Below are 26,115 nucleotides of genomic sequence, written 5' to 3' on the forward strand. Positions count from 1 at the left end.
AGAAGAATGAAATTCTGGAATATCCCTAGCTTATTTGGAAGTTCACCATCTACATGTTTAGACATCTTTTGCTTGCACTCCTTTTGCTGCAAATTAGGCCAATTTCTGCTGGTAAATAGAAAGAGAGCTGAGCTTACTGCTGTTCTCATGCAGCAGAAGAATGCTGTTATACATATCCTTGATCTGCTCTTTCACTAACCCAATTGCTTTATTCATCCCAGCAGATCATATAAACAAAAATGCCCAAACCATATTAGAGTTTTGTGAAAAACTGAGTTTCTCCAGTTTTCCCAGCTCCTGAAAGAGTAAATGGGTATCAGAATTTATTGTAAGACTTTCTAGAAAGCTTGACACTCCTTCAGAAGCAGCTCCTACAACTGAAAGCTCAGAAACGTTAATATTTTCTTGCCTTCTGAAATCTGGTAACAAGTAAGAAATAAGCATTTTTTTATACAGGAAACAATGAGAAGCTTATAATAAACCCATGCAATAACTCTGTCCTTCATGTCTGCACACTCCAGAAGCCACAGCACAAACACCAGGATCTGCTCACCAGCTGTGTGTGGAAGCACAATCCACATTCAGCGCTGAACCAAAAGGGGCACAATTCCCCAGCCATGGAATCAGAGGGGAAAATGAGAGCAATCCCCACTCCCAGCCCCTCCCAGCAGCAGGGAGGGCAGCTGGATCCAAACTGCTCCAAACTGTTCCCTCCTCCATGCTGGGCCATCTCCACCCTCGCACCTCTGGAGAGAAGCAGCAGCTTCAAAGGTTAAGCAGTTCTCTGTTGTTGTGTAACAGCATATATACACTTGGCACACAGGGGTATACAAATACTGTTTTCCTGGTATTTTAAGGGGCATTTTTTCCCTTTAGAAGTGGTGCTCTCAGGGAAATCAGCACACTGACACAAAATCACAGAATTTGCCTGTGCTTAAACACAAGATGGAAGAGGGAAAAGAATTTTAGAAGCTAAACACAGTTCTCTCATCACATCTTAATTCTGGGCTGTGAGAAACCCTTATTCATTAACAGTAATATGTTAGGTCATTCAACCATTAAATTTCAAGAATGTGCCCATTAACAAGTCTGCTGATTAGGATTAATTAGGGAGCGGAATTTCTTACATGGTACCTGATCACAGAGTTTAGAGGAAGTACAAACAACTCACAAGAAATCACAGCTCCTACAACAAATGAATCAAACTGCAGATGCTGAAATATTTTACACAAAGCTACGTTTGCTCCAAGAGCCCTTGAGGCAGTCAGGCGGTGACCAGGGCCAGAGGAGAAGCAAGGTCCAACACTTACCTGGGTAACTGCCCTTAATCTTTGTCCCTGAAGAGACCAAGTGCAACAGAGCACACTGGGCATTCATCAGCCACCTCTCCTCAGCACTGCTCTGAAACTGACTGATGGGGGCTTTCATGGCAAAAATCCTGCTGAGGACCCACAGAATAGTTTGAGTTGGATGGGGCCTTTAAAGGCCATCCAGGCCAACCCACCTGCAATGAGCAGGTGTGAATAAACCTTCCAAACACTGTACATACCAGAACTTTTCAGTAATCTAACTCCAAAGCTTTGCCTAAATTAAAAAGAAACAATGTTAGTCCCACTACAATCAATCTACCCCCTTGGTATCACAAATCTTAATTTCTACCAACATAGCAGTAGCTCTGTAAGTTAAAATATACACTTTATTAATTACTATAATTAAAACCAAACAGCTTTAAATGTTAAAAAAATATTTATTTCAATTCTGTATACAAAAGAAAGTCAAAACAACAGAACATTTATTAGTACTGAAACTTTTTGTGAATATTTAATGGCATGTATGTCTAAGTTCACTTTACAAAACCAAGTGCTTATAAATTTTAATCGGGTTTTTGATTTTCCTTAAGTATTGTTTTTACCTGACTAGCAGCACATCCTGTGCTTTTAAACAAGAAAAATATCAGTTTAGCACACACAGTATGTTACACTGCAACTTTTGACCAGAGCATTAAAGGATTTCTGAGGAACCAATGCTACATTCTTCTCATTTACATCTGATTATTACCTGCTGAGAAAAGTATACAGATTTTTGAGACTTATTTTCAGTGAACACAAAAAAGTTGGCCTTCTATAAAAGTGTCTGCTGTTTTATTCTACGGCTATTGCATATATACAAAATCAACCATCAACCAAGCCCAAGAACACACCAGAAATCAGCATTCTGTCTGTACCTGGATTCCCACTGCAGTTGTGCCTGTTGTGTCCCAAAACCTCGAGCCCAAAGTCTGCATCCTGATATTGTGCTTTACCCAGCAAACCAGAGCTTCACTTACATACATTAGCTACAAACAGAAAGGGCAGGTACTATTTATTTAAAGAACACAGTAAAAAATTTCCTTTCAGGATATTTTTCTGTATGAAATACACAGCACTGTTTTTTATATTAAAAAAATAACCTCATAGAAAAGTAGACTTCATAAAACACAGGTTGGTGAAACCCTTGAACTGCTTATCTAATCCTCACTCCTTCAGTGCTGATGAGGAGAATCCAACAGGTCTGTGTCAAAAGCCAATAACCAAATTATTCTTCTGCAATCACACCTCTCTGCAACAGATTTACAGGAACATCCCCAAGTTCTTTCATTCTGAGGATAAAATGCCTGGACAAGGAGTGATTTTCATGGTGATACTGGAAACCAAAGCCCTGAAGGTTCATCAGTTAACATTAAGAGGCAGCAGTGCCATTGAGAGGACAGACTTATGTGGAGGGTGTGCCCAGTAGGACACTGAGCTCTCAGGTCTCCTGTCAACTCCTCTGGCTGGGTAAGGAAATTCTCAAAAATGAAGAATTCAAGGTAGCCTGTGTTTAGGTGTGATCTCCACAAGTCTACAAACTCTCAGCTCTGAGATTGGTCTTCAAACAAGATAAATATTGAGAAATAGTGGAATTTTTAAAGCTGCATGAACAGCATATACAAAAGAAAATTTCCAAGCCTTCTTAGAAAGGGAAACAGACACTTAAAAAATATTAGTAAATAAATATATGCTTTGTAAGGCATAGCCACCTACCTTTACAGAAAACTCCTAATAAATTATTTCAGCTCTGTAAAGAGCAGCAGTTTTTGATTTAAAACATAAATATTAAGAAAGGCTTTAGGAAAACATAAGTAGTAACCACTCAGTTTTATCTCATCCAAGTTCTAGATAATATGGTGTGAGGAAGACTGCCACACTGAAGTTTGTATTGAAAAATTCCTTGGTAAGGACAGCAGGGGAAGGATAGTTGCAACTATCTGTCTGCTCAAGAGCTTAAGCCTAGATTCACATAACCCAGCTACTGTCATCAAACCAATCTTTTCAAGTGTCATTTCATATGGTAATCCTCAAAAATGAACTGGTTGTCAGAGATAACTGAGAAAGGTTTGTGAGGAAAAATTGCATAGTTGTAAAGTTACACAGAAAACATAACATTTCAGTTGCAATGGATGAAGAAAACCTGTTGTCTGAGAACATCAGCAGTCAAGAAGCTGAGGAATTCTTAAAGCTATACAAAATAATTTAAGGAAAAAAAGACAGTTTGGAAAAACCATCAGTCTTCTTCCATTTAAGGTGCATTAAGATGGAGACGGCCAAAGATCACATATTCATTCCTATCTCACCTGTTTTTATTCAAGTTCCAACTTTGAGTCTGAACTCACAAAATCCTACGCAGTTTTGCAACAAGTAGTAAAAATAATGGAAAATATTATAAATTATTCTGTAAATTACAGATTACAAATAAATCTGTAAATATTTTGGTAAGCCTGAATAGCACTTTACATCAACACCTGCCCACTTCATCATCTGTCAAACCTACGAAGCCTTTGCCTTCTCATGTTCTCTTCTGAGTTCTCAGGTGGAAACCAAAACCCATAAGGTCGCTGCTCATGATTGTGTGTTCCTCCACCAAAATCTACAAGACACAATGAAAAACAATTGTTATTTTGGTCTGTAATAGGAGAAAAATGCACATCCATCCTGTAAGCCAAAGCGTCACAACACAAAGGAGACAGGGAATTGAATGTTTTCAATTCTGATGGTTTCAGGGCAATTACAAAGTCCAGAAACTGCTCTGAAAAACAGTCAAGTAAAAAGAAAAACCAAAACCAGAAAACTCCCCCAAACAATAAAGCTACCACCACCCAAAAAACCACCCCAACCCAACAAGAAAACCAAACCAAACAACAAACCACAACAAAAAGAACATGTAACAAGTATTAACCAGTTAAGAATAACAAGTATTAACAAGTATTCACATTTTTCACGATCCCTGCTTTACACAGCAAACTCCAGAATGTTAAACTATTTCAGTGTCCTCAGCAGTTGTTTCTGGTAAAAGCAGCTTTTGTGTTTGCTTTTAGTACTGAGTCCAACATGTGCAGCCCCACAGCAGATGCACACACAGCTCCCACCCCCAGCTGGCAGCAGTTCCACAAGGGAAGGACACGCGGCAGCCCAACCATTCCAAGTGTAAGCAAAACCATCTGAGCAGCAGGAGCACTCCCAGCCCCACAGCTCTGCGCCTGGCACCCCGAGGAGCCAGGACTGGCCCTTCCAGCAGCTCTCCAGAACTCACAGGGAGGCACCCAGCAAGGAACAACCAAGGCTTGGTTACACACAGCAGCTCAGCTGAGGGGCTCCAGAAACACAACCACAGCCTGCCTTCTGAGCACAATGACAGTGTCAAGGACAAGCACATTTGCTTTAAAGGTAATAAAACCTTTGTAACGTTCAGCATTTCTTGAGCTTTCACCTGGCCACATAGGGTTAAAACTGCATCATAATGCTGTAGTTTAATAACTGATTTTTAAATCATAATTAAATTACTTGCACTTTAAAAAAATTCTTTCCAGTAGTGAAATTGTCAACTAAATAAAAAAGTTTCTTATAAAAACATTTATTTTTCTATACAGCATCCCAAGTTAATTTTTATTTAAGAAAACAGATACCACTCACACAGTCAAGACAATTCTCTGCTTAGTCCCCATAAAATATGCTCAACACTTCAAATATACATGTGCTTTAATAATCACTAGTAATAGAATGTGGTGCTATAAAAAAAGATGAAAAATGCTATTTTATATATTGACCCAAAAATAGAAGGCTACACAATACATTTTGACAAGTTTTAGGTTGAAGAAAAGATCTTTTTTTTAACATCAAACAATATGGTGAACAGCAAAGTCTGGATGTCTTAAACAAATGTATTTGTATCTGCATGTAGATATTTAAATTATCCTGTTACCTAAAATAGTTCCCTGACACCTTTTTTCTTTTAATTACTGCAGAAATATTAATGAAATCACACCTTCATCTTATCAAAATATTTATAAGCCACAGTATTCAGAAATGGTAATTAGGCCACTGCTACTACTGAAACACCACCTGACATCTGTGCAAGAAACCAACACAGGCATTTCAACACATCAGCAAAAGCAAAGACTAATGGAATCTAAGACTGCATTCAAAGGACATGGAAAACTGCAACAACACCGGGTGATAGACAACACCAAAGGATATAGTACAACAAACTTAGAACAAAACATTAACCCTTCCATGGCATATTTTACAAATCTATTGTGAACTAGAACCACCTTCTGTGAATACAGAAGACTGAGACCTCCATCCCTACCCTGTCGCTCTGTGTAGGAGTTTCTTTTGTTACTTAAGTTCACAATTAAAGCACTCTGGAGCAGAAGAAAAATGCTGCAATTGCAACAGATGTAACTACACCTGTATTAATGCAACCCCACCGAAGAGTTACATTAAACATTCTCACTTGATTTTTCCTCTTCTCTGAAGTTATGACCTTATTTTTAGGCTAGATAACATGATTTGCAGGACAGTCTCTGTAAGAGTCAGGAGGAATATATGAAGCTACCAAACTGAAATAGGCAATTAGATCTGATAAGAGGAGTGTAGCAAATGAACAGCAGAGGTATCACAAAGCAGTGTTTCTGTATTTTTTGTCATGCCAGCTTTAGTTGTGTTAAAGAACAATCTAGAACATTTCAGTTGAACAGCTTACCATTTTCAGTATCACCATCTGTCCTGGCACTACTGAGTGTGGTATCCATACAAGAACCAAACTACACAAACACTTAAATACCCATACAAAGAACAGATACTTCTCATTTCTACAAATCTGTTACTTCTGGAGAGGCTTTGCTCTAGAAGATAAGGAGGTGATTTATTTTGAACCCAGCAAGGACCACACAGTTAACCAAAACAGAGAACTCTGATCTGGATATTTGATCAAATGTCATTACAACTTCCAACACTTGCTTGGCTTTCATTTTTACCAGTTTTATATAAATTGTCTCCTCCATAAATAGTACAGCCCTGCTAAATATGTTATAACCACAGAATATTATTAAAGCTTACCAACCAGCACTTGGGTGTGCTACAGATCACATACAGTGCAATATATTGAACACCTGACTTTCCTTGCTTTTTAATGCAAAAACATCAATGTTTAAACTGCTCTATTTAAGAAAATGGGAGTTCTCTTAGTTTATAAACATCCTTTTTTTTTTTTTTTTTTCTCCACAGAAGCAATGATGTTGGAAAACACCTTTGAGTTCATGGAGTCCAGCCTATGACCCAACACCCTTTGTCAGGGAGACTGGCACTGACACCACATCCAGCCTTTTCTTAAACACCTGCAGGGACAGGGACTCCACAACCTCCCTGCACAGCTCATTCCAAGGTATTTTTGATAAATTTGGAGGTAGAAGCAGCAAACTGGAAGGCAGCAAGAAGCCAGAGTCAAAAACCCAGTGTTGCTTTACTCATTTCATTTCTTCCAGCCCATGAATAGTCAAATCTTTAGGTCTAATCAAACTCACTTATAATTTACTGAGTTGTACAGAGAATTTTAAGGAGAGGCAGGCATTTTTCCTCTTTTCATACTTTAGCAGGACTAGGAGGCTTCCAGAAAGAGCTGAGACACAGAAAACATAGCAACCTTTTTACCGTTTTGTGTTTCACTAGAAGTCAGACAGAAACTACAACTGAATAAAAAAATATAAAGTGGCAAAACTGCTTTTATTCTTTCCTGTCCTTCCCTCTGCAAAATGCAGACATGCTATACAGTCTGAGAGCTTTGGCTTTTGGTACTTATCACTGCCTCATTTTTCCTGCTCAGCTTCAAGTAGACCACATTCATTAGCCTTTGCTATTGTTTCTAGCACAGCCCTTTCAGTTTCTGTCAATGTCTGAAAATTTCATCATGCTATCAAGCAAACCATTCATCCTGTCAATATGTCTCATCTACAGACTTGAACATACACTGGTGAAGAAGACTGATGGAATTAACTACTGTTTCTGTGCTATGCTTTGGAACAGCTGACAAATGAAAAATCAAATTAGCAGGGAAGTAGCTGAGGGTAATGAGTTCAGAAGGAAAGTAACATACAATGAATCCAGACATAGCTGGATTGCTACAAGAGCAAGCCAGAACAATCTTGAACAGTGTCTGTCTCTCTCTTGTTTTTAAAAGAAGATGGTAAAATTGAGAAATACACAAAACCATTCCCTCTACAGAAGTCTGATAATTTGTTTTGGTTAGGAGAGGAAATGGCTAAAGACAATCTTTAATCCATTCATACTTGAAATAAACTCTTTTCAAGTAACAATTTGTTAAAAGCACACTGGTAACATTTTTAGAACCCTAACCCTAAATCCTGACTCTAAACCTAACCCAAACCCTGGGGATGCCTTTAGCAGCTGCAGTGTGCCTGGAACTCTGGGCTTTGTGATTTTCAACATCCTAACCCTAGGTGTAACCCTAACCCTAACCCTAACCTAGGCACTAAATTCTGCCTAGGCCTCAGGCTGTTTGCAAGGAAAAAGTTTTGCAGCCCCAGCTTCTCGCTGTCACCACCCTCAGCTTCTCTGTGTGTCACCCACTGTCCCCTCTCCCTGCTCCTCCCTCAGCTCCCAGCCTCTGCCACCCTCAAGCCCCCACAGTGCCCCTCAGCCTCTGTCATGCCCTGAAAGGACCCTAAAAAAACCCTATCAATTCCCTAAAAAAGCCCTAGTTCTCAAATTGTCCTAAACACCCCACAAAAACCTAAAAATAGCCTCAGAATACACTAATAATACTCTTCTTTTAAAAAGTCCCTAACACCCCTGAAAATCCCTAAATATTCTTAAAAGACCTCTAAGAATACCACAAAAAGTTTAAAATCCCCTGATAAAAAAGCCTAAAAAATTCCCTCAAAAACCCTAGAAATACCCTAGTCCTAAAAAGTTCTCCATAGACTTCTCCCTCAATACTCTTCAAAAAGCCCTAAAAACTTTTAAATAGCCCTAAAAAAGCCCCAAGGATACCCAAAAACATTCCCAGCAACTCCAATTAGTAGTAAGACAGCCCTTAAAACACCCTAAAATAATTCTTTTAGAACTCTGAAAAAACCCTAAAGGTATCCTAAACATTCCCAGAGAATTCCTAAAAAACTCCTGCAAAAAAAAACCCCTAAAATATCCTAAAAATCTCTGAAAAATAAATATATAATAAGAGAGCCCTAAATTAATTGTGGTACCTGCTAATACAACCTATTTCAAATTATTTTATGTAATTTTTTGTCATGTTAAGTACCTGTTTCATCATCTATGTAATTGCAAGAATCCCTGAATGTTCACACTTTAGGGAAAACATCGTGTTCAAAGGATAGTGCTCATTGAAGCTAATTATTTTTCAAACTAACTGACAGGGAAGAATATCCTAATTGCCCATTAGTGCAGTAAATTTCATCTCTTCCTTTGTGTCCCTGAAACAGGTGTGATCAGTGACATGCTCTGGATTATGTTCTTTGTGAAACAAGACATCTGCCTATAGGCAAACTGAACCTTTACACAGCTTCTTTAAGGAAGTATTTTAAGAGCTCAAATCTTAGGTCTCGCTTGTCCAAACTAAAAAGTGTTCCAGCAGGGAGGAGAAAGAAGTGCAAAATAAAGCAAGATCCCTACATATGTGATCACACCAAATTCTACTGGAAACAATATATGATGGTACCTTTTCATGCTTCACTTGCCTGTGAGGCTTACAAACTGCAACCAGCACTGAAACCAGGCACTAGCAGTGTTAAGAAATGCTGCTTTTGGTAGGGAAGCCTAAAGTGAAATTTGGTTCCACAGCAATCTACTAGTGAGGTACTAGTGAAATTCATTCTTGTGTTTCATCAAAGGACATTCTCAAAAAAACACATTCCCTCTGATAGCACAAAACTTACCTTTGTTCAAAACCACAAGGAGATAAAAAATACATCTTACCTGGAGTGTTGGAGATTATTTAAGGCTACAAATGAAAGTTGCAGATGTTTCAAAGTCATACATGTAGGCTTTTAAAGTGCATACTGTCTACTTAAATCTTATCACTCATTCATATTCAGTTTTCTTGATAGTTTCAAAAAACTCCACAAAAATGGCTCATTCTTTCAAGTAACATCTCAAAATGCTTAATATTAAAAGGAAGGATTTTTTTTCTCAAACTCAGTGTTAAAACTTATGCAAAATATCATCTTAAAAAGACAGTAAAATAGACAATATCCTTTACAATAAAGCTGATTTTATATCAATTCCTTCCCAAAATGACATGTCCAAAAATAAGTCATGGGGAATACATCTTATTTCCTAAGTCCCTTTCAGTATGAATCATAACTTAAGAGATAAAAATGCAATAAAATTCCTACCTCTTTCATTAAGACTGTTTAGCACTGCCCTTTCAAGCTGTTCTTCTTCAGTGAGCCCACCTGTATAATCAAAGTAGCTCCTTGGAGCTCTGTATTGATAATCTGGATAATAGCCATAATACTCTGTAAAACAAATCAAAAAATAAAATCAATTGCTGCTACTCAGCAAGTGTGAAATCAGATATTATCTTCCTGCTATCTTTCTTCCACAAATTGTTTTAATTTGGGAAAGAAAAAAATTATTAGGGTTCAATTACTTATACAATATATGCTATAAATTAACTTCTAATTTACAAAGCCACAGCATAGTAACAGGGAAAAAAAAAACAAGAGAAAAAAAGATGGACCAAACATCTCAATTTTTTATAACTGTTAAAGTAAGTGTCATAGAATTGCTATTACTAACAAGTTTCAGACAGAAATTGAAAGACACTTTTGCTCATCTCTTTTTAACATTTAGTTGTCAATATTTGGAGACCTTACTGCTATCACCAGAACACCAACCTGGTACTGTTCAGGCTTTTTCTCCCCACCTCTCTTCCCCTTTCCCCCAGGGCCCATAAAACAATGTCATCATAAATTCCAGTCATCTCTGGACCCAGAGAAGTCACACGAAAAGATTGCTGCAAATTCCTGCAGTGCTGTACAGAGCTCCTGCTGTGCTCTGGCACAGCCAAAGCTGCCCTGCCAAAAGCCAGCACAGCACAGATCCCATCAGGGTCCCTCTCACTGCTGCTGCTGCACTGCTGACAAACCTCCCTGGCCTTTGCACAGCTGGCCAAAACCAAGCACAGGCCATCACCCACCCAAACACATGGGAGTCAAAAGGAAAAAATTCCTTGGCTGGAGAATTGAGCAACACTCTCTTCCTGCTAACAACACAGTCTGATCTTGACTGAGCACAGAAAACCTAAGCTGAGAAAAATTATGGAAAAAAGTCACACTTTTCAACTGAGGAAAACTATGGAGAAAGTTCAGTTTTCCTATTCCATTTCTGTATTTTCAAAATACAAAGCTTTTGTGATGTGTTCGTTTCCAGAGAGCTGAACAAGGGATCTTGAAGAACCAAAGTACACAAAAGTTGCCAGTTTCTTCCAGCTGAGAGAAAACTATACAAAGGTTCTTCAAAATGAGAAAAATGGAAATATTTTTGTATTAAACAAGTACAGCAGGCAATTTCCTTTTTCTTCAGATAATTAGCATCAATGATAGTCTTATGATCTTTCATTGGTTCTATCAATTCCAGGTGAAATTTGTCAAGTTTCTGTTGTTAATAACAAATGCAGATGACAAAGTGAGGATAAATAAATAATTTCTATTTAAAAATTTTGTTAAAGAAAAATATCCTAAGCTCTAGAATCTTTAGTCAAATAAAACCAGCAATACTCTGTCTTGAAAGTTATACAGAAAAAGCAGGAAAAACTGAACAGAGTAACTGCACAAAGAACATAGAGTCATATATATTTGTCTGTATTTGCAAATATCCCCACATTGACTTTACACAGACATGTACACATACACAGTAAACACACACATTCTTTTTCCAATTCTTTCTTGTCTTGGAACACAACTGACATTGGAAGATTTCTCCTACACCTGCAGTGAAATCTGACTGAGGGACGGCATTTAGCTGTTATGTCTGTACACTCCCCTCATTCTCCTCTGCTTTATGTTAATCTGAATCAACATTTTCTCAGCTATAAATTTATTTTCCAAAGGCTTCAAAACTACATGCATGAAGAGGGTAAAAATCCTGCTACTAAAAGCATTGAATTATCTGATGAAAGCAAAAGGATGCTGTATTTTAGGTTTGTTCTATTGCTGTAGTTTTTTCTGTTTGTGTTTCACACTGCCAGCAAGCTGTATGTACTCAGAAAGCTGTAATCTTTTATTTTAAGATGAGACACAGTTTGCTAACATTGACATGTTCAAGGTGTTCCTATTAATCAAAATAAATGTCCTAATCCTTTATTCATGAACAGCACTTAGAGAAAACCTAATTCAGCTACTAAATACTAAATGTGCTAAAATTACACTTAAAACCTTTTTTCTTTCAAAGCTGTTTCCTTGTGCTGTTTCATAAAATATACTCTGACCATAGCTTCATCTATTTTTCTACTTAAATTGGTATTTAAAGGCACATAGTAATAAATCAGCAATGCCAGAAAGTGAAAAACTAATCAAGATATGCATCATTAGCCTATGACACTAGGGAGAGTTTTCTTCATTCACAGATGGCCAAATTTATTCCATATATCACACACCAAGCAAAAGGTTAAATCTTCCATTAAGACTTCTGCAAATAGGATGAAAGACAATTACAAAGTATGTGAACAGGGAATGAACACAACAAATATATATTTTCCTAACTGCAGTTGTAAGTCATTTTCGACCAATGAATTTAGTACAAAAAAAATTAAATGGTTATATCTAAAGGCAAATTTGGAGGACAGGATAATTCAGGTTAACTCTCTCCATCTCCCCTTTGTCCAAAAGAACTCAAAGTAATAGCATTTGAGGACTGCTCAAAACACACAAAAAAAATCCCAGACTTCCTTGTTGCCAGCATACCACAGCTTTTTTTTCCCTCCCCATCATGGCAGATCAACTACATGAAATCTCTTCCATTTTCCCTACTTGAAAAGAACTGGAAAAGCAAACAGAAAGGGCTGTTGAGAATCTCTCTGCTGCTCCTGCACAAGGGTGGTCTCATACAACCACCCAAGCTCCCAGCAGCTGCTGTTTGTACAGGGGCTGTAACAGATCACAGAGTTTAAATGTCAAGTATAAATTCTTATCTTCATTAGCTATTAAAAAGTTTTTTCCAATATAAATCTTTTGAGTTTCCCCCCACCCTGCTGTTCTGGGACACTGGAGGAAGGATCAGTGTCTGTGAGCAGCTCCTGTACCTGGATGAGCCCCTTCCCCTGGGCTGGGACTGCCAGCCATGGCAGCAGGTCACTTGTGCTGTCACTTGTGCTTGCTGCACACGCTGCCTTCACCTCTCATTTCACTTCTCAGTAGTAATTGTTTTATTTCTTTACTGGCCTTTAGATCAAATGTTTTGTGACCTGAAGGTAAATGAGAGTAATGAAAACCCTGGGTAAATATACTTTTGAAAGTTGGAACAATCCCTGTTGCTGTTGCTGAAGAAAGCCGACTAAGGTCTTTTGTTTAGGAATTACAAAACAGATGTTTCAAAAATACTTAAGGGCCCAGAATCCTACTTGTGGGAACTATTTAATGTAATAATAAAATTGGAGATAGATCATGGAAGACAAAGTCCATCAGGGAGAATAAAAGTAGCTATAAACTTGGCTCAAAGTAAGCACATCTCAATTATAAAAGACTACACAAAATAAAAACCCCTGCCTGACAAAACATCAGAGAACAGTAAGAATGATCAAACGTGTGAAATAGTTTCCTTACAAGCAACCAGACAGACTTCAACTTTCTGAAAGGAGGGGAAATATAGCCATTGTGAGTACAGGACTGAAGCCTGAAAAATCACTAAGGAAAGAAGTACATAAAGAATGAAGGTTTAGTCTCCCTCCCCAAAGAAGAATTAACGTGCATCAAAATGAAATTAGCAGTTGGCAGGTTTAAGCCAAACTAAAAAATGACAGATTCTAAAGCAGGAACCACACTGTGAGTCTTTTCTGATGATGTAGGTGTTAAAAGTGTTCATGTTGACTCAAAGAGCTTTTGACAAATTGATGGAAGAAGGATCTACCACAGGCTATTAAAGACAAAATCCTCCCATAAAACTTTCTGCTGAGAACATCTTTAAGCCACAAGCCACTGCACACTGGCAGATATTTGAGAGAGTTATCACTATGCATTTATCCTGCTCTTCCAGCAGATGCCTAGGAAAGAGCATAAATCACTGCAGGAGGTAAGAGATGCCAGGATTTGCATCCCTTAGCTCACATCCTACACCCAGAGCCCTTCTCCCAGCCTCTCCTGGCCCCCACAGACAAGGACTCCACCTATTATTGCTGTACACTCCACAGGCAATGATTCAGTGCTCTGCAGGAGAGGTGAATCAAATGAGCTCCACTCAATGCCACCATTCCAACCATCCATCTAGAAACTGCAGATGGCCTAAATTCAGTCTGCTGAGGAGGGGCTTTCTGCACATAAATTACTTCTTTTACAGTGAGAGCTCAAGGGAAGAAGATCCTTGTTAGAAGGGAAAAACCACCCTAGAATGGAACAGATAAATTTGCCAGATGAGGGCATATTTACCTAGGTCCAAAAGGCTGCTTTCAGTAGACACAATTTCCCCACTGCTGCACCTTGTGCAAAAGGGATGATATTTCCTTGAGGGAGCATTTTAGGAAGTCATGACCTTAATTAGAGGCTTAAGCCTCTTGTACAAAATCCATCCACACACTTGCCTGAAGAGGAAAGGTGAGACATGTCCAGAGAAGTAATATAAGTTTAGCAAGTATATGTGTGCAGAATATTTTGTACACTCTGTATGCTTCCATTCACATAGCTCTCCTATAGGTTTTCTAATCATTAGCAGAAACTGTTTTTAAAGCTGGAGTAAGTTTTTGGTTAACTGGACAAGAGTACTTACCTGAATAGTAGTCCCTTGGCCTGTCAGGCTCAGTGAAGAAAGAAATGCCAGCTAAATAAAAGAATAATGCATATACTGTTAGAATAATCATATTTTCTTTATAGAATACAAAATTCAAATTTAAAGTACCCCTTCTTTAAGAGTTTGTTTCATAAGATACAGGCAGGAAATCAGACATGGGTATCTGTTTTGGCATCAGTGAGAGAATATACTATTGCAATCTTGTATGTTCCAGATTTTATAGTAGAGTGCCATGTTCAAGCAACAGATCCATGTAGACTAGAAAAAAGCAAAGCAACCTACTATGTTCTCCCAGAACACATAATGAACACTTTCTTTACTGAGAGTATTCATTACTAACAATGTTTAATGCACAGCAAACTGAGGACTGGAGCAACACTGCATTATTCCTGCTTTGCTACATAGGAGAAAAAAAAATGCCTGTGTGCTCAACACTGCTTCCTGCAGCTGTCAGTCACACAGAACCTGCACAGCAGCCAGGGCAGGGTTCACTGACAGTACTGTGGGGTTATCCCTGAATCCCAGTGTTGTCATCTTACTGCAGGGGCTCCATACTGCTGTCTCCTTATCACAAAAGCTCCATACCTTCTTGGCATTTCTCCTGGGCAGCTCCTCAGAGCACTGACTCTTTCTTCTTCACAAAGCAGCCACTGACCCCAGCTCCCTTCTCAAGCAGCCACCCCACTCTTTTATAGCACTCTGCTTCTCATTGGTTACAGCTGTGGCCTGTTAAAGCCAGGCCTGCTCCTAATCTTTGCTAATTGGCCCAGCTGCATCTCCTTAGGGGTAAGATTACTTTCTACACTATCTTTATTTTCTTACGTTCTATCCCCCCAACATCCCAGAGAAATTGATTGGAAGGGACCTCAGAAGGGCCCCAGTCCAACTGCAAGCAGAGCAGGGTTAGTGAGGGGATCAGAGAGGTTACCCAGGCAGGGCTGCATCTTGCCAAGCCCAAGGTGGAGCCCCTGAAGCTGCCCTGGCAGCTGAGCTGATGCCTGTTCCATAGTGATCAGGCAGTTCCCTGTGGCACAGCATCATGCAAGGTTAACCTTTAACTAACAGGACACCTGATGCCTGTTCCTGCAGCAAGGCAGGAAAGCTGATGCTCTGGTGTCATTTCCCTTCCAGCTGCTGACCATACATGACCTACAGAATATCCCCAAGCTGTGGTCAAAGCCCCAGTGACAGCACACACAATTGAACAATTAATTCCCCACTGTACAAACACCATATCCATGTTCAATTTGATGGAACACTCATGAATAAAGTACTCAACCTATCAAGCAGTCAGACAAAAAAAGCCAAATATTCTGCCAACCAACCCCAGCACATCTGCTGTGTTGGGGCTTAGACTTCCAATTAAAACACTGACATCTATGGGACTGTTCATTTAAAAGTTTGCAGGGCTGTATTTAAAACAATTTTTAAGACTAAAGATGTCTAAAGCTATAATATTTTTTAGAAAATAATTATTATTGCAATATGAAAAGCTGTAATAACACATTGTTGGAAAGCTTGAGAAATCCAGCAACCATTTCTTAAGCATCCCACCACCATCAAACCAGAGACTTCCATTAGAATCAATATGACAGCACAAATCAAGATGGAAACATTTTGTTCTGACATATGTTTATGGCTTCACCACACTTGAAGTGGCATTTTCATTGAAAGATTATACTCTAAATAAATACTCTTGAAAAGAAGAGTAAAAGATACTCTAAGTAAAAATATCTGAAAGTCACATTTAGTCTTAATTGTTCTTATCTGTATAAAAAAAAAAAAAAGGATTTTTTCTTCTGCACCCACTTGAATAAAATGAGCACATCTTGAATTGTATAAAAACTTGCTGGAATGCACTGAATTTCTGACTGAAATTCAGAATGCAAGACTTACTGAATTTTAAAAATAAAAGTGTTCCTTATGCAGATTTTGTAAATTCAATAAAATGATTTACCTGCACAGGCTCGCATGATCTTTTTCAGAGGTCCCATAGTGTACATTAATCCAACAAGAATCCCTGACAGATGCCCAGCAAAAGAAGTCCTAGAAAATAAAAAAATCCTGTGAGTAGTAGAGACTTTTTTTGGTAGGAATACAAAAGGGAGAGTGTAGAACTGGTTGTAAAGATAAAGTCTCTGAGACATCCCAGAGAAAGTCCCTGAGTGAGACCAAGCACAGAGACATCACTTGCCTGCAAGGTTGTAATGCCAAGTCTTCTTTCTTTGTAACTACCTTAAAACTGGGAGTTACACAGTTACAGAAAAGAATTTAACAAATATCCTGAGAAAGCTAATTGCAGAGATCATTTTAGCTGCTATAGAATATGATTCCCTAAAAGCATTTAAAGACTTACCAAAGGAGTTAACTGGTTTTAAACTTCAGAAAAGTGACTTACATTGTAATGTCTGGGTAGATCTTACCAAAACCATGTACATTTCTGAGTGAAAGCACAAACACAATACTTTCTACTGCACTATCCATGTAATCCTACAATTAGTGTAAAAGAAGCATGAATGCAGATCCACTGCAATCTTTGTAATACACTTTCTTCAAAATTAAAACAATCAAATTGCTGAGATCCAAGTTCTTTTCTATGCATACCAACAATTTCTTTAAAAAAATATCATTACCATTTGTATAAAGAAGGAAAAGGCTCTGAGTCTTTTGAGAAATCAAAGCAGAAGAACATGCTTACAGTAAACAAGATTTGCTCAAGTTATTGACATAGATTAAGAGAAAATTTTTCACCTCTCTTACCAAGTTACAGAAGCCAATACACTAAACATTAAAATTTCCTCATATGTGCAATTAGAAATAACTAATTTATACTAATTGTCAAAAAATTTAAATTATACAAGCTAAAATGAGGTTTTTTTTCCTTTATAAAGTAGAAATGAAACCTCTGTTTAATGCACCAAGTGTAATGTTTGTATAAATTTTTACATTCAGGTCAGTGATCTACAGGAGTTTTACAGATGATGGCACAAGCACTCAAGCCAAGCCACCTTCCAGGCATCAGTGGTAAAAGGAGACAGGAAAATGCAGGTGTCACTAGAGGGAGGTGAAGATCACATCTAAATTCACTCTTTTGCCACCTACTCAACCTCAAACCCTATAGTGCCATGGGGAGCTGCAGTTCTCTCTCGTTAAAAACCAACAACTCTCTAGAGAGTAACACATAAATGCTGATGTGAAAACTTACAGATAAAAGGTAGTTACCAAAATAAAGTATCTATAAGGACCTAATTTTCCAAACAGATTTTCTGGAGCATATTTTCCAAATTTATGAAAAATGCATGCCTGACCTAGAAAATATCTGACCTCAGAAAATTAAAAATACTTAGACATCACCTACTCTAGAAATCACCAACATTATATTGGTTCACCTAAGACTTAAGATATCTGCTCAGTTCTGGAAGAGGCACAGATGAAACAGAAGGTAACTTTTCACATGTCTCTTCTTCCATTAAACAAATAATCCCAAAAGCCTACGTCTCAATATCCTTTATGGAAGGTGAAGATTAGAAGGATAGTGAATACACTTTAAAGTTTTTCCAAAACAAAAACATTGAGAAAGAAAATATTAAGATGCCAGTAAACTTCTAAACCCTCTCACAGCACACAAAAGCAGGTCCAAATTTATTGCCTAAGCTTTCTAACTGGGCAGAATTCTGCCTCAATTACTAACCTCTTATCTATTCAAAATTAAATTATGCAATTTAGTTTATAAAAGGAACCAGTTAAACATAGACTTCAAATATTATAACGTGCCCTGAGCACACAGACGAGCATGTAAGAGCAATGCTGTGAGAGATACAATTGCTCTGGTTCATTGCAAGGCAGTGGGCAGTTACTAATCAAACATATGTTCTAGGACATGAATTTCTGGAGATCACTACTTGTTTTCTGTAGCCCCCATTATCATTTAAGTGCTGTGAAATTGCCCTCTGTAGAGGTCACTGCAAAGGTTTAGATGAGGTAGCAATCTAAACTTCCATGAAATTAAGAAATTTTTTTTATATTATCTTTGGACTTTCTATCCACTCTCTATCCAAAGACATTTCTGCAGTAAAGCAACTGAAAAAGAACAGCACACAATGTCTGAAATCATGTTTTTCCTCTACCTTACACACTAGGATAAGGTTTTACTTCATACATAATGCCCTTCCACTATTCTTTAATTAAAAACAGTATTGTTAAACATATCACCAAATAAAACCTATGTTCAGCTAAAACAGGGGTTTATGTATTTCACAAAAATGTTTTTAATGCACTGAAAGCTTTATTTTTATATTTGTAGCCATGCCATGCAGCTCACAAACAAATCTGCATTTGGGCAGAGCACTCTTCTGTCTTTAATCCTCACTGCAGTTAACTGAGCAGCCAGGCATAAAGCCATAAAACCAGTGCTCAACCTAAGCAATATCTGAATTCTCCTTCTGTGCTAGGAAATGTTCCATCAGCTGTATCATAGTACCTGACAAGGAATATCTCAGTATTGCTGAGCTCTTTTTTTTAAATCTTTCTGAAAAGGGAAATTGTACATAAACTGTGATTTGATAGTTCATAGGTTTTGTGTCTGTACTTTGCATATATTCAGCAATGTGATTCACAGTTACAAAATGCTACATAGGAAAATTACTCACTTGCAAACAGGACTTAAAAAAATCAACTGCAAAGAAAAGCATGGTTCTTCCAGAGGTAGGGGCAGATGAACTGTGCTGGCACAGAGCACCCAGGGAAACTGAGGGAGATGACCAGCAGCACTGCAGGACAGTGACACTGACAGTGACAGAACTGGCAGAATGCTGGATGATATTCTGATCATAAATCAGAGGAGTGACGAAGCCAGAGGGGTCCAGAACAGCAATGGCAAAGAGTGCAATGCTGCTCAGCTAATGAAGCCCTGGGCACTCCAGTGGAGCAGTTTAGGTACCTCGTTGAAAAAGCTCAGCCCTTTTCCTTGCCCATCAACTTTGGTTATCTTCCCTCAAATACTCAAATACACCTGCTGGGAACAGTATTTCAGGTTTTTAATTTGAGATGTACTCAAAACAGAGAGTTTTAAGGAAAAAGCATACTGCAGGCCCAACACTGCACTGGGATACCAGCTAACACTCCTCACACCTCAAACTACTCCAGACAGCCCAAATCTCTTCTCCTTTCCTTGAAATATCAGAGGCACTTACCCTGGGGAGATGAAATGAATAGCCAGCAGCTCCACCCAACAAGCATATTTACTGGATATGGGCAATCCAAAGACACTGCTCACTCTTCCTGGGTTGTAATGGTTGTTCAGAACTTTCAAAGCAAACAAGACTCCTGCAAACAAGAAGAAATCACATGAAGAGAGAAATACTTGTGCACAAATAATAAAGAAATGCAGACAATTTGAAGTACCATGCAGTTTCAAAGCACCATGAAGCATATTGCTGCATGCCAGAGCAGTTCTGTTCTTTCAATGATACTTTTCAGTGACTTAAAAAAAAGGTAGAAAAATTGTGTATTTGTTTAACAGCCAAATCTAAGCTGGTTTTTAATGTGCCTGCTCACTGTAGCTATTCAGGTATTCAAAACAATACAAACATTTAAAATGGGAGTTCTATTGAAATAATTGACAAAATTAGTGAACTCAAAAACATGTTCTGTGACTTGAGAAAAGCCACTACTGAAAACAAGACAAACAAATATGTGTAAAGCTCAACAGTAGGTTCAAATTCTGAATTAATGGAAAATCATCTTACACATACTCCAGAATCACTTGTTTCTGCAAAAAAAAAGTAGATAAATCACCTTTAATCACAGTAAATAGTATTAATTTCTAACTGACTGCAATTGTTTTATCATGCAACTGCCAGTCAATATGATGGAATGAATTCAGAGAACTTATTGGAAGTATTTATGAAAAAGTCCCTCTCAAGAGAAAGCTCACAGTGGTCTGAGGAACTTTCTTAAAGGCTGAGAAAGAAGGCTTGCCTTCTAAGGTTAGGTCCCAAGGACAGCAAAGAAATCCCCTACTTATCTAGAAATGCAGGGCTACTTTTCTACTTGATTACAGATTTTTTAAAGAGAAGAAATTTATTGACTTGAAAATGATCTGCTAAAGCAGGAGACAAGACCATTGCTGGAAGGAAGATGACCACAATCAGGTGTCTGGAAGCTGCTAGCAGAAGCAGATCTAGGGGAGTCTCTCCAAAGACAGGCATGAGTAATTTTAAACTGACAGGCTTTTCTAGAAGCCACCTAAGGAGCATTCTTGAAAGGCTTATACAACATCTGAAAATTAAGAGTTCAGACTTCAATTAACCAGCAATATTAAACAGAAAACACAATTCTCCAAGGATGATGATACTTTCATGTTCTCATCTAAAGTCCCTGCTGGTCACAAGAACATGAACTGAATTACTTTATGTTCATGCCCATAGTACATGTTTAAATTGAAAAACAGGATATGGATACTGATGTGACACTCATACATATATACAGATGTACACCTCTTCTCTTTCTGCAATTAACAGTTCTTGTTACATAGCAAATATACAGATTAATTTTACATTTGTAAATTGGACCAACTCTGTGTCTTACCTGAAAAACCTACGCCACAATTCATTTCATAGGAAGGATCATCCAGAATTATCACAAGCAGGACTTCCAGCACCATGTAAACTACTCCAATCAGTACTGAAAATACTGCAATTATGTAGGCAAACCATATACTCTTCAGCTTTCTTTCCAGCATTATGCCCTTCCAGAGCATGGAAATCATGTTATAATACAAGTGCCAATCATCTGCATGGTGGAAAGGAGAAAGCAGCAAACGCTGCCAGTTCTTTTTGTGGACAGCTTCATTTACACTGAGACACACTTCAGAGAGTGGCCTCAAAGGATTCAGAAAGAGAAAAATATTCAGCACAAGTACCCCAAGGGTAACAGAAGGAATGTTCTGGAGCCCAACTTGAGAAATTTGATAAAGCAGCAAAAGCAGTCCAGCACTGACTCCTCTTTGCCTTCGTTCCATGGTTATTTCTTCATTCAACGAAATGTGAAGATTATTTCAATTTCCAGTCTTTTGTTCAATTTTGAAACCACACAAGTTTTGGAAATTCTGAAAGAAAAAAGATAACTGAAACCACCTGAAATAATGAGTTATATACAAAATTCTCATTTCAACACCCCATTAACCTTCTTTTTTACTAAACACAGTTGAAGTTAATTTACTAATCTTTTTATTTAAATGCCTTTCCAATTAATACAAAATTATTCCTCTTCAACATTTTCATTAGATAAACAAGCAATAATCTAATTCTTCTAGAGGACAGGGAAAAAATGGCACATTTAAAAAGGACAGCTCAAGTTGCAAAATGTAACCTTCCCCATTATGTCTGTTAGGATTTACTAATTTCACATTTCTACAGACCATTGCCATGCCTGCAAACACTTCACTAAATATGTTTATTCAGGTATTCAGAGTATTCTCGATAATTTGATTGGGTTGCATTCCACAAAGTGAGTGAGCAGATGGAAACTGAAAAGCATCTCTGGATGATGTTACCCTGTACCAGCAAAAGGACCTGGGAGACCTGCACAGGGTGGAACAGCAAAGACAGCCAGCTAGGGGCCAGGCCACCTTCTCTGCTTATCCTGAAGTGAGAGAAGCACACACTTCCATGCCAGCTCACACACAATTAATTAATGCCACTTCTTATAATTAAGTAATTTTTGTCTCTGTATTTCTGTTTCAATCATATTTATGCTTATTATAGCAATTTGAGAGAAAAAACCAAATTGGCTGTGGTTTTTTATCCTGAAAACGACTGCAGTAAACCAGAATGCATGTAAAATGTATTTGCTACGTTACAATGAAACTGACTACGCTTTTCCCACGTCATTATTTTGGAAATGGTAAATAATGCCCAAACCTTGTCCAAAAGAGAGTGAAAACAACAGAAACATACCAGGCCTCTTGAACATGCAACTTCCTACACTGGTGCCTTCTAAAACCAGTGTTTAATGATCACAGTTTAACTGCAGAGACCACAGCTGTAGCCCCCACAAAGCTCAAATGAACAATGTTAAACTGCTAATTGGCCACTGCAGATAATTACACGGTCAGTCTCTGATTTAAAGTCAACACTACCAAAAAATTAGCTAATCCAAAGTTTAATCAATGTCATTCTCTTTTTCCACACTAGCTCTGACATCAGGTACACCAACACCCCCCAGTATTCTAATAATGCTCTGCCCAGACCTCTGGCTTTTCTTGTACCACACATCTTTTTCACCACAAAACAGTGGACACAAAAACTGTTCAAATTTAAAGGTGAACATCCTTTAAATGCAAGTTATGAGGAAACATCAAAATCTTGCCATACACCACATTGTTCAAATTGTTAAACATTCTTATATTTCAAAGTTCCCATCTCTACTTCTGACACCCTTAAATTCCCAATTTAAGTACTTTCAACACCCATGCACCTAAGAAAAGAAACCCTCATCGAGCACATAGCCAGACAATAATCATGGAACAGCACTGGGAATGATCTCCATCATGATTTCAGCAGTGCTGGTTATCATAAACCATTCCCCTTACTGGGAGCAACCAAAGATGTCAGCCAAAACACATTTGTGTTTGAGGCAAAGGGGAAAAGATCCCCAGCAAGAGAACAGGAGTTATCTGAGAGCCTCCTTCATGCAGCTCCCTTAAATCTGAACATTCCTCCTCAGCCTCTACTGTTCATTAAAACTCTAATGAGGCTTGAAACAATGAAGCACTTTTTTCCTTTCCCTTTTTTTTTTTTTGAAAATATGCCACCTACTTCAAAATGTACAAATTTCCAGAAATTACTTGAAACAGACATTTGTCTTACATCCAGGCTGCCACGTGGCTGCATTTTTTGTCACCTACTCAAGATAAATGTCTGAACTAAATATTCTTGGAATTTGTTTGTTTGTTTCATACTAAACAAGTAAAAGCATTTAAACTTATTTTTACTGTGACAAACCCCCTCACTCGGCAACCATAAAATATTATGACTTCACATTACTAAAAAAAAATAAAGTAAATATTTTAGTAAATATCAGTTAAAATGAAACATTCTACCACATTTTCTTATAGCTGTAATTTGAATTTAGAGGAAGAGAATCCTCCTAAAACAAACATAACTATCCTGAAATTTTGATTTATGTTTATGCAAAACCAAGTACACTCTGGAAAAAAACTTGTGCACTCAGCCTACATGTTGAGATTAGAGCTAGACCAGTGTCAAAACCACCTGAAACAGAAGGGTGAGTGTCAGATGCCAAGCACAAAGCATCCCACAGTGAAGATAAACCTCAGCAGGCCCACAGCACTTGTCTGTGAAGAGACAGTCTCAGGACACAAAGGCTTCTCCAGGTACAGCAGAATCAAATCAGAGCTTTTAGGGCAAAGGAAGCAGGAGCCAACTGTAAACACTCTGACTGTGGCCCTCAGATGTGGAAAGAGGTGGGGAAAATGCCAAACAGAAAAAACAACCAATGCAAGGAAAAAATAAACTAAAAAATTGAAACACAATGAATCATCCTGTTTATACTGATAAGTATGCAAGGAGAAGGTCAGCCACAAGCTGTCAGCTACAATCAGCTTTGAAATGTCCAGTCACCTACACAGTTCATAGCATAGACAAGGTCCTGACTTAATTATAAAATTAATTACTTCATAAAGAACAACTTCTGGATTCATCAGATGTGCCTTTAAAGGGCTTTCCTTCACAAAGGAATACTGAATGGTGAACTCAAAAGACACAGCACTTCACAATTTGGTAAGAGAAGTCAAACATCTGTAATAAAAATGTTTTAAAACAATTTAAACTCTCTTACTGAGACAATTCAATGTTAAATATCAGCCTTCAATGACTTCATAAATGGCTATATCACAGCTTTTTTAATTGTGCAACATTTTAAATTTCATTCAAAGTTTTCTGTGAGATTAAAGAAGTTCTGCCTTTCTATCTGCTTCAGCATGAAAATTGAAAATCTTTTATAGCTTTTTTAATCCTCTTAGGTACCACTAAAGGAGGAAGTCCTCAACAAAATAAGCTTTTTAACTAAAAACTTCACCTTAAAACTGAAAATTGTGTTCTGAAGGTTGCAACAACTACAGTTCACAATAAAATATACATACGTTAAACAATACATGCCAAGAATCATTTTAGCCACCTTATCCCAAAATAAATGAGACAGCTTTCACAGGAAAGAACCCAAGGGACTAGGTCAAATCTCTCTCATAACAGACAGTAATTAGGAACTGCCTTTCAAAACACCAGGATACATCTACACTAATTGAAGTTGGAGAAGTGAAATAGCCATCAATATTTAATATCACTGTACTTATAAAGGTAAGAGGATGTCACAGCTTAAAATAAAAATACATCAAAACAACAGTGAACTTCAGATTAGGCCAGAGCTGAGTTTTAACTTCACAGATATTTAACTCAGGGCCAGGGATTTGGGGTTTGTTGGGTTTTTTTTCCCCCACTCAATTGCAATAGTTGTGTACAGTGTTTGGGTAATCATACTAGAAGAGCATCCTCCTTTATCTGAAGAACTTTTTAATATTATGAAAAATTAAACCATCAAAGATTGCCTGACTCCACTACAGAAGTGTGAAGCACAACAGCTCTCACAATTCTGGCATTCCTTGGTAGCTTTGAAGGACAATTTGCCTGCAGTGTGTAAGAGAAAGGAAGAACAGGAAAGGAAGGAAAGGAAGAACAGGAACTTTCTGAAGAAATCCACTTTAAAATAATACTGGTTAAATAAACAATTCAGAAGCACATGCTTCCTAGTATTAGTGTTATACTGCTGTTGTCAACACCTCCAATCTATGTCAATAAAAAGCAGTTCCAGGAAGAACATCACTGTGCTATTTCAGGAAATCGAACCAGCTCAGGTATTGTTAATTACATCTCACAGACATCTGAATTACTCAGAATCGGCGTTTAACAACTGCGAGGCTTACCAAATGCAGACAAGATACACTTGCCTTTGCTTCTTCTTCGATACAGCCCCAAGATATTTGCAGTTTTGAGGGGTAGGTTTTTTGTTTTGTAGTATTAACAAAGAAAGGGATATAGCTGTGGCGAGTTATTGATTTTGTTAAGAAGTTGTTTCTAGAATTTATAAAAAACACCACTGCGGAAAAGGAGGCGAACGAAAGCAGTAAGGCCACTCTGGGGCGGTGTGAGGAGCGCACCATGTGCGGCTGCGGATAAGCCCCGCCGCTCCCGACACCCGGCTCCTCCCGCCACCACAGCGCTCCCGGGAGCCGAGTCCACGGGCACGACGCTGGGTGTGTGTATGAAGATAATGGCTGCGAAACCGTGAAATATCGGCGATTCGACTTCTCGGGCCGCTTCGGCTCCGTCATTCCCACCGCCACCACTCCTTGCAGCGGCGGGAAGGAGCGAAGCGCGGCGGAGGGAAACCTCCTACAGAGCGCAGCTTGAGGGCAGCTCACCCAGCCCAGCCCCGCTTGTCGGGGCTTGCACCGGGCCCCCCTCAGCAAGGCAGCGCTCCCCGGGTGTGGCCGCGCCTCTCACGGCCAGGGGGGCCGCTCTCCGCCGGGAGGCGGCGGCAAAGGCAAGACAGGAGGAGGGCAGGAGAGCGGAATAAGGGAGCACGGCAGGAGGAGCCGCGCAGGGCCGGCGAGGAGGCGGCTCCGGCGGCTCCGGCATCCCCCCGCCCCTGCACTCACGTTCTCCGGCGGCGGCAGACCCGGAACCTCGCGCCGCCCCGCGTG

At 38.6% G+C, this 26,115-nt stretch overlaps 1 protein-coding gene across 1 annotated transcript; it reads right to left on the bottom strand.

The window, feature by feature from the left end:
* Nucleotides 1-1,791: 1,791 nt before the first annotated feature.
* On the bottom strand, nucleotides 1,792-26,115 carry RHBDD1 (rhomboid domain containing 1). Its single transcript, XM_058031148.1, has 7 exons — nucleotides 26,071-26,115; nucleotides 20,922-21,441; nucleotides 19,526-19,658; nucleotides 16,291-16,379; nucleotides 14,313-14,363; nucleotides 9,728-9,850; nucleotides 1,792-3,945 (listed from the first exon to the last, which is right to left on the bottom strand). Exons 2-7 carry the CDS (start codon nucleotides 21,352-21,354, stop codon nucleotides 3,833-3,835), a joined length of 942 nt encoding a protein of 313 aa, XP_057887131.1. The 5' UTR covers nucleotides 21,355-21,441; nucleotides 26,071-26,115; the 3' UTR covers nucleotides 1,792-3,832.

Source organism: Melospiza georgiana, chromosome 10 (genome assembly GCF_028018845.1).
Source record: "Melospiza georgiana isolate bMelGeo1 chromosome 10, bMelGeo1.pri, whole genome shotgun sequence".
Taxonomy (NCBI): domain Eukaryota; kingdom Metazoa; phylum Chordata; class Aves; order Passeriformes; family Passerellidae; genus Melospiza; species Melospiza georgiana.

Coding starts and splice junctions, on each gene's coding strand:
- RHBDD1 (XM_058031148.1), bottom strand. CDS start 21,354: ATGGAACGAAGGCAAAGAGGAGTCAGTGCTGGACTGCTTTTGCTGCTT. Junction 16,380..19,525: donor ATTCATTTCATCTCCCCAGG/GTAAGTGCCTCT, acceptor TTTATTTTCTAG/GACTTCTTTTGCTGGGCATC. Junction 14,364..16,290: donor GATCATGCGAGCCTGTGCAG/GTAAATCATTTT, acceptor TCTTTTATTTAG/CTGGCATTTCTTTCTTCACT.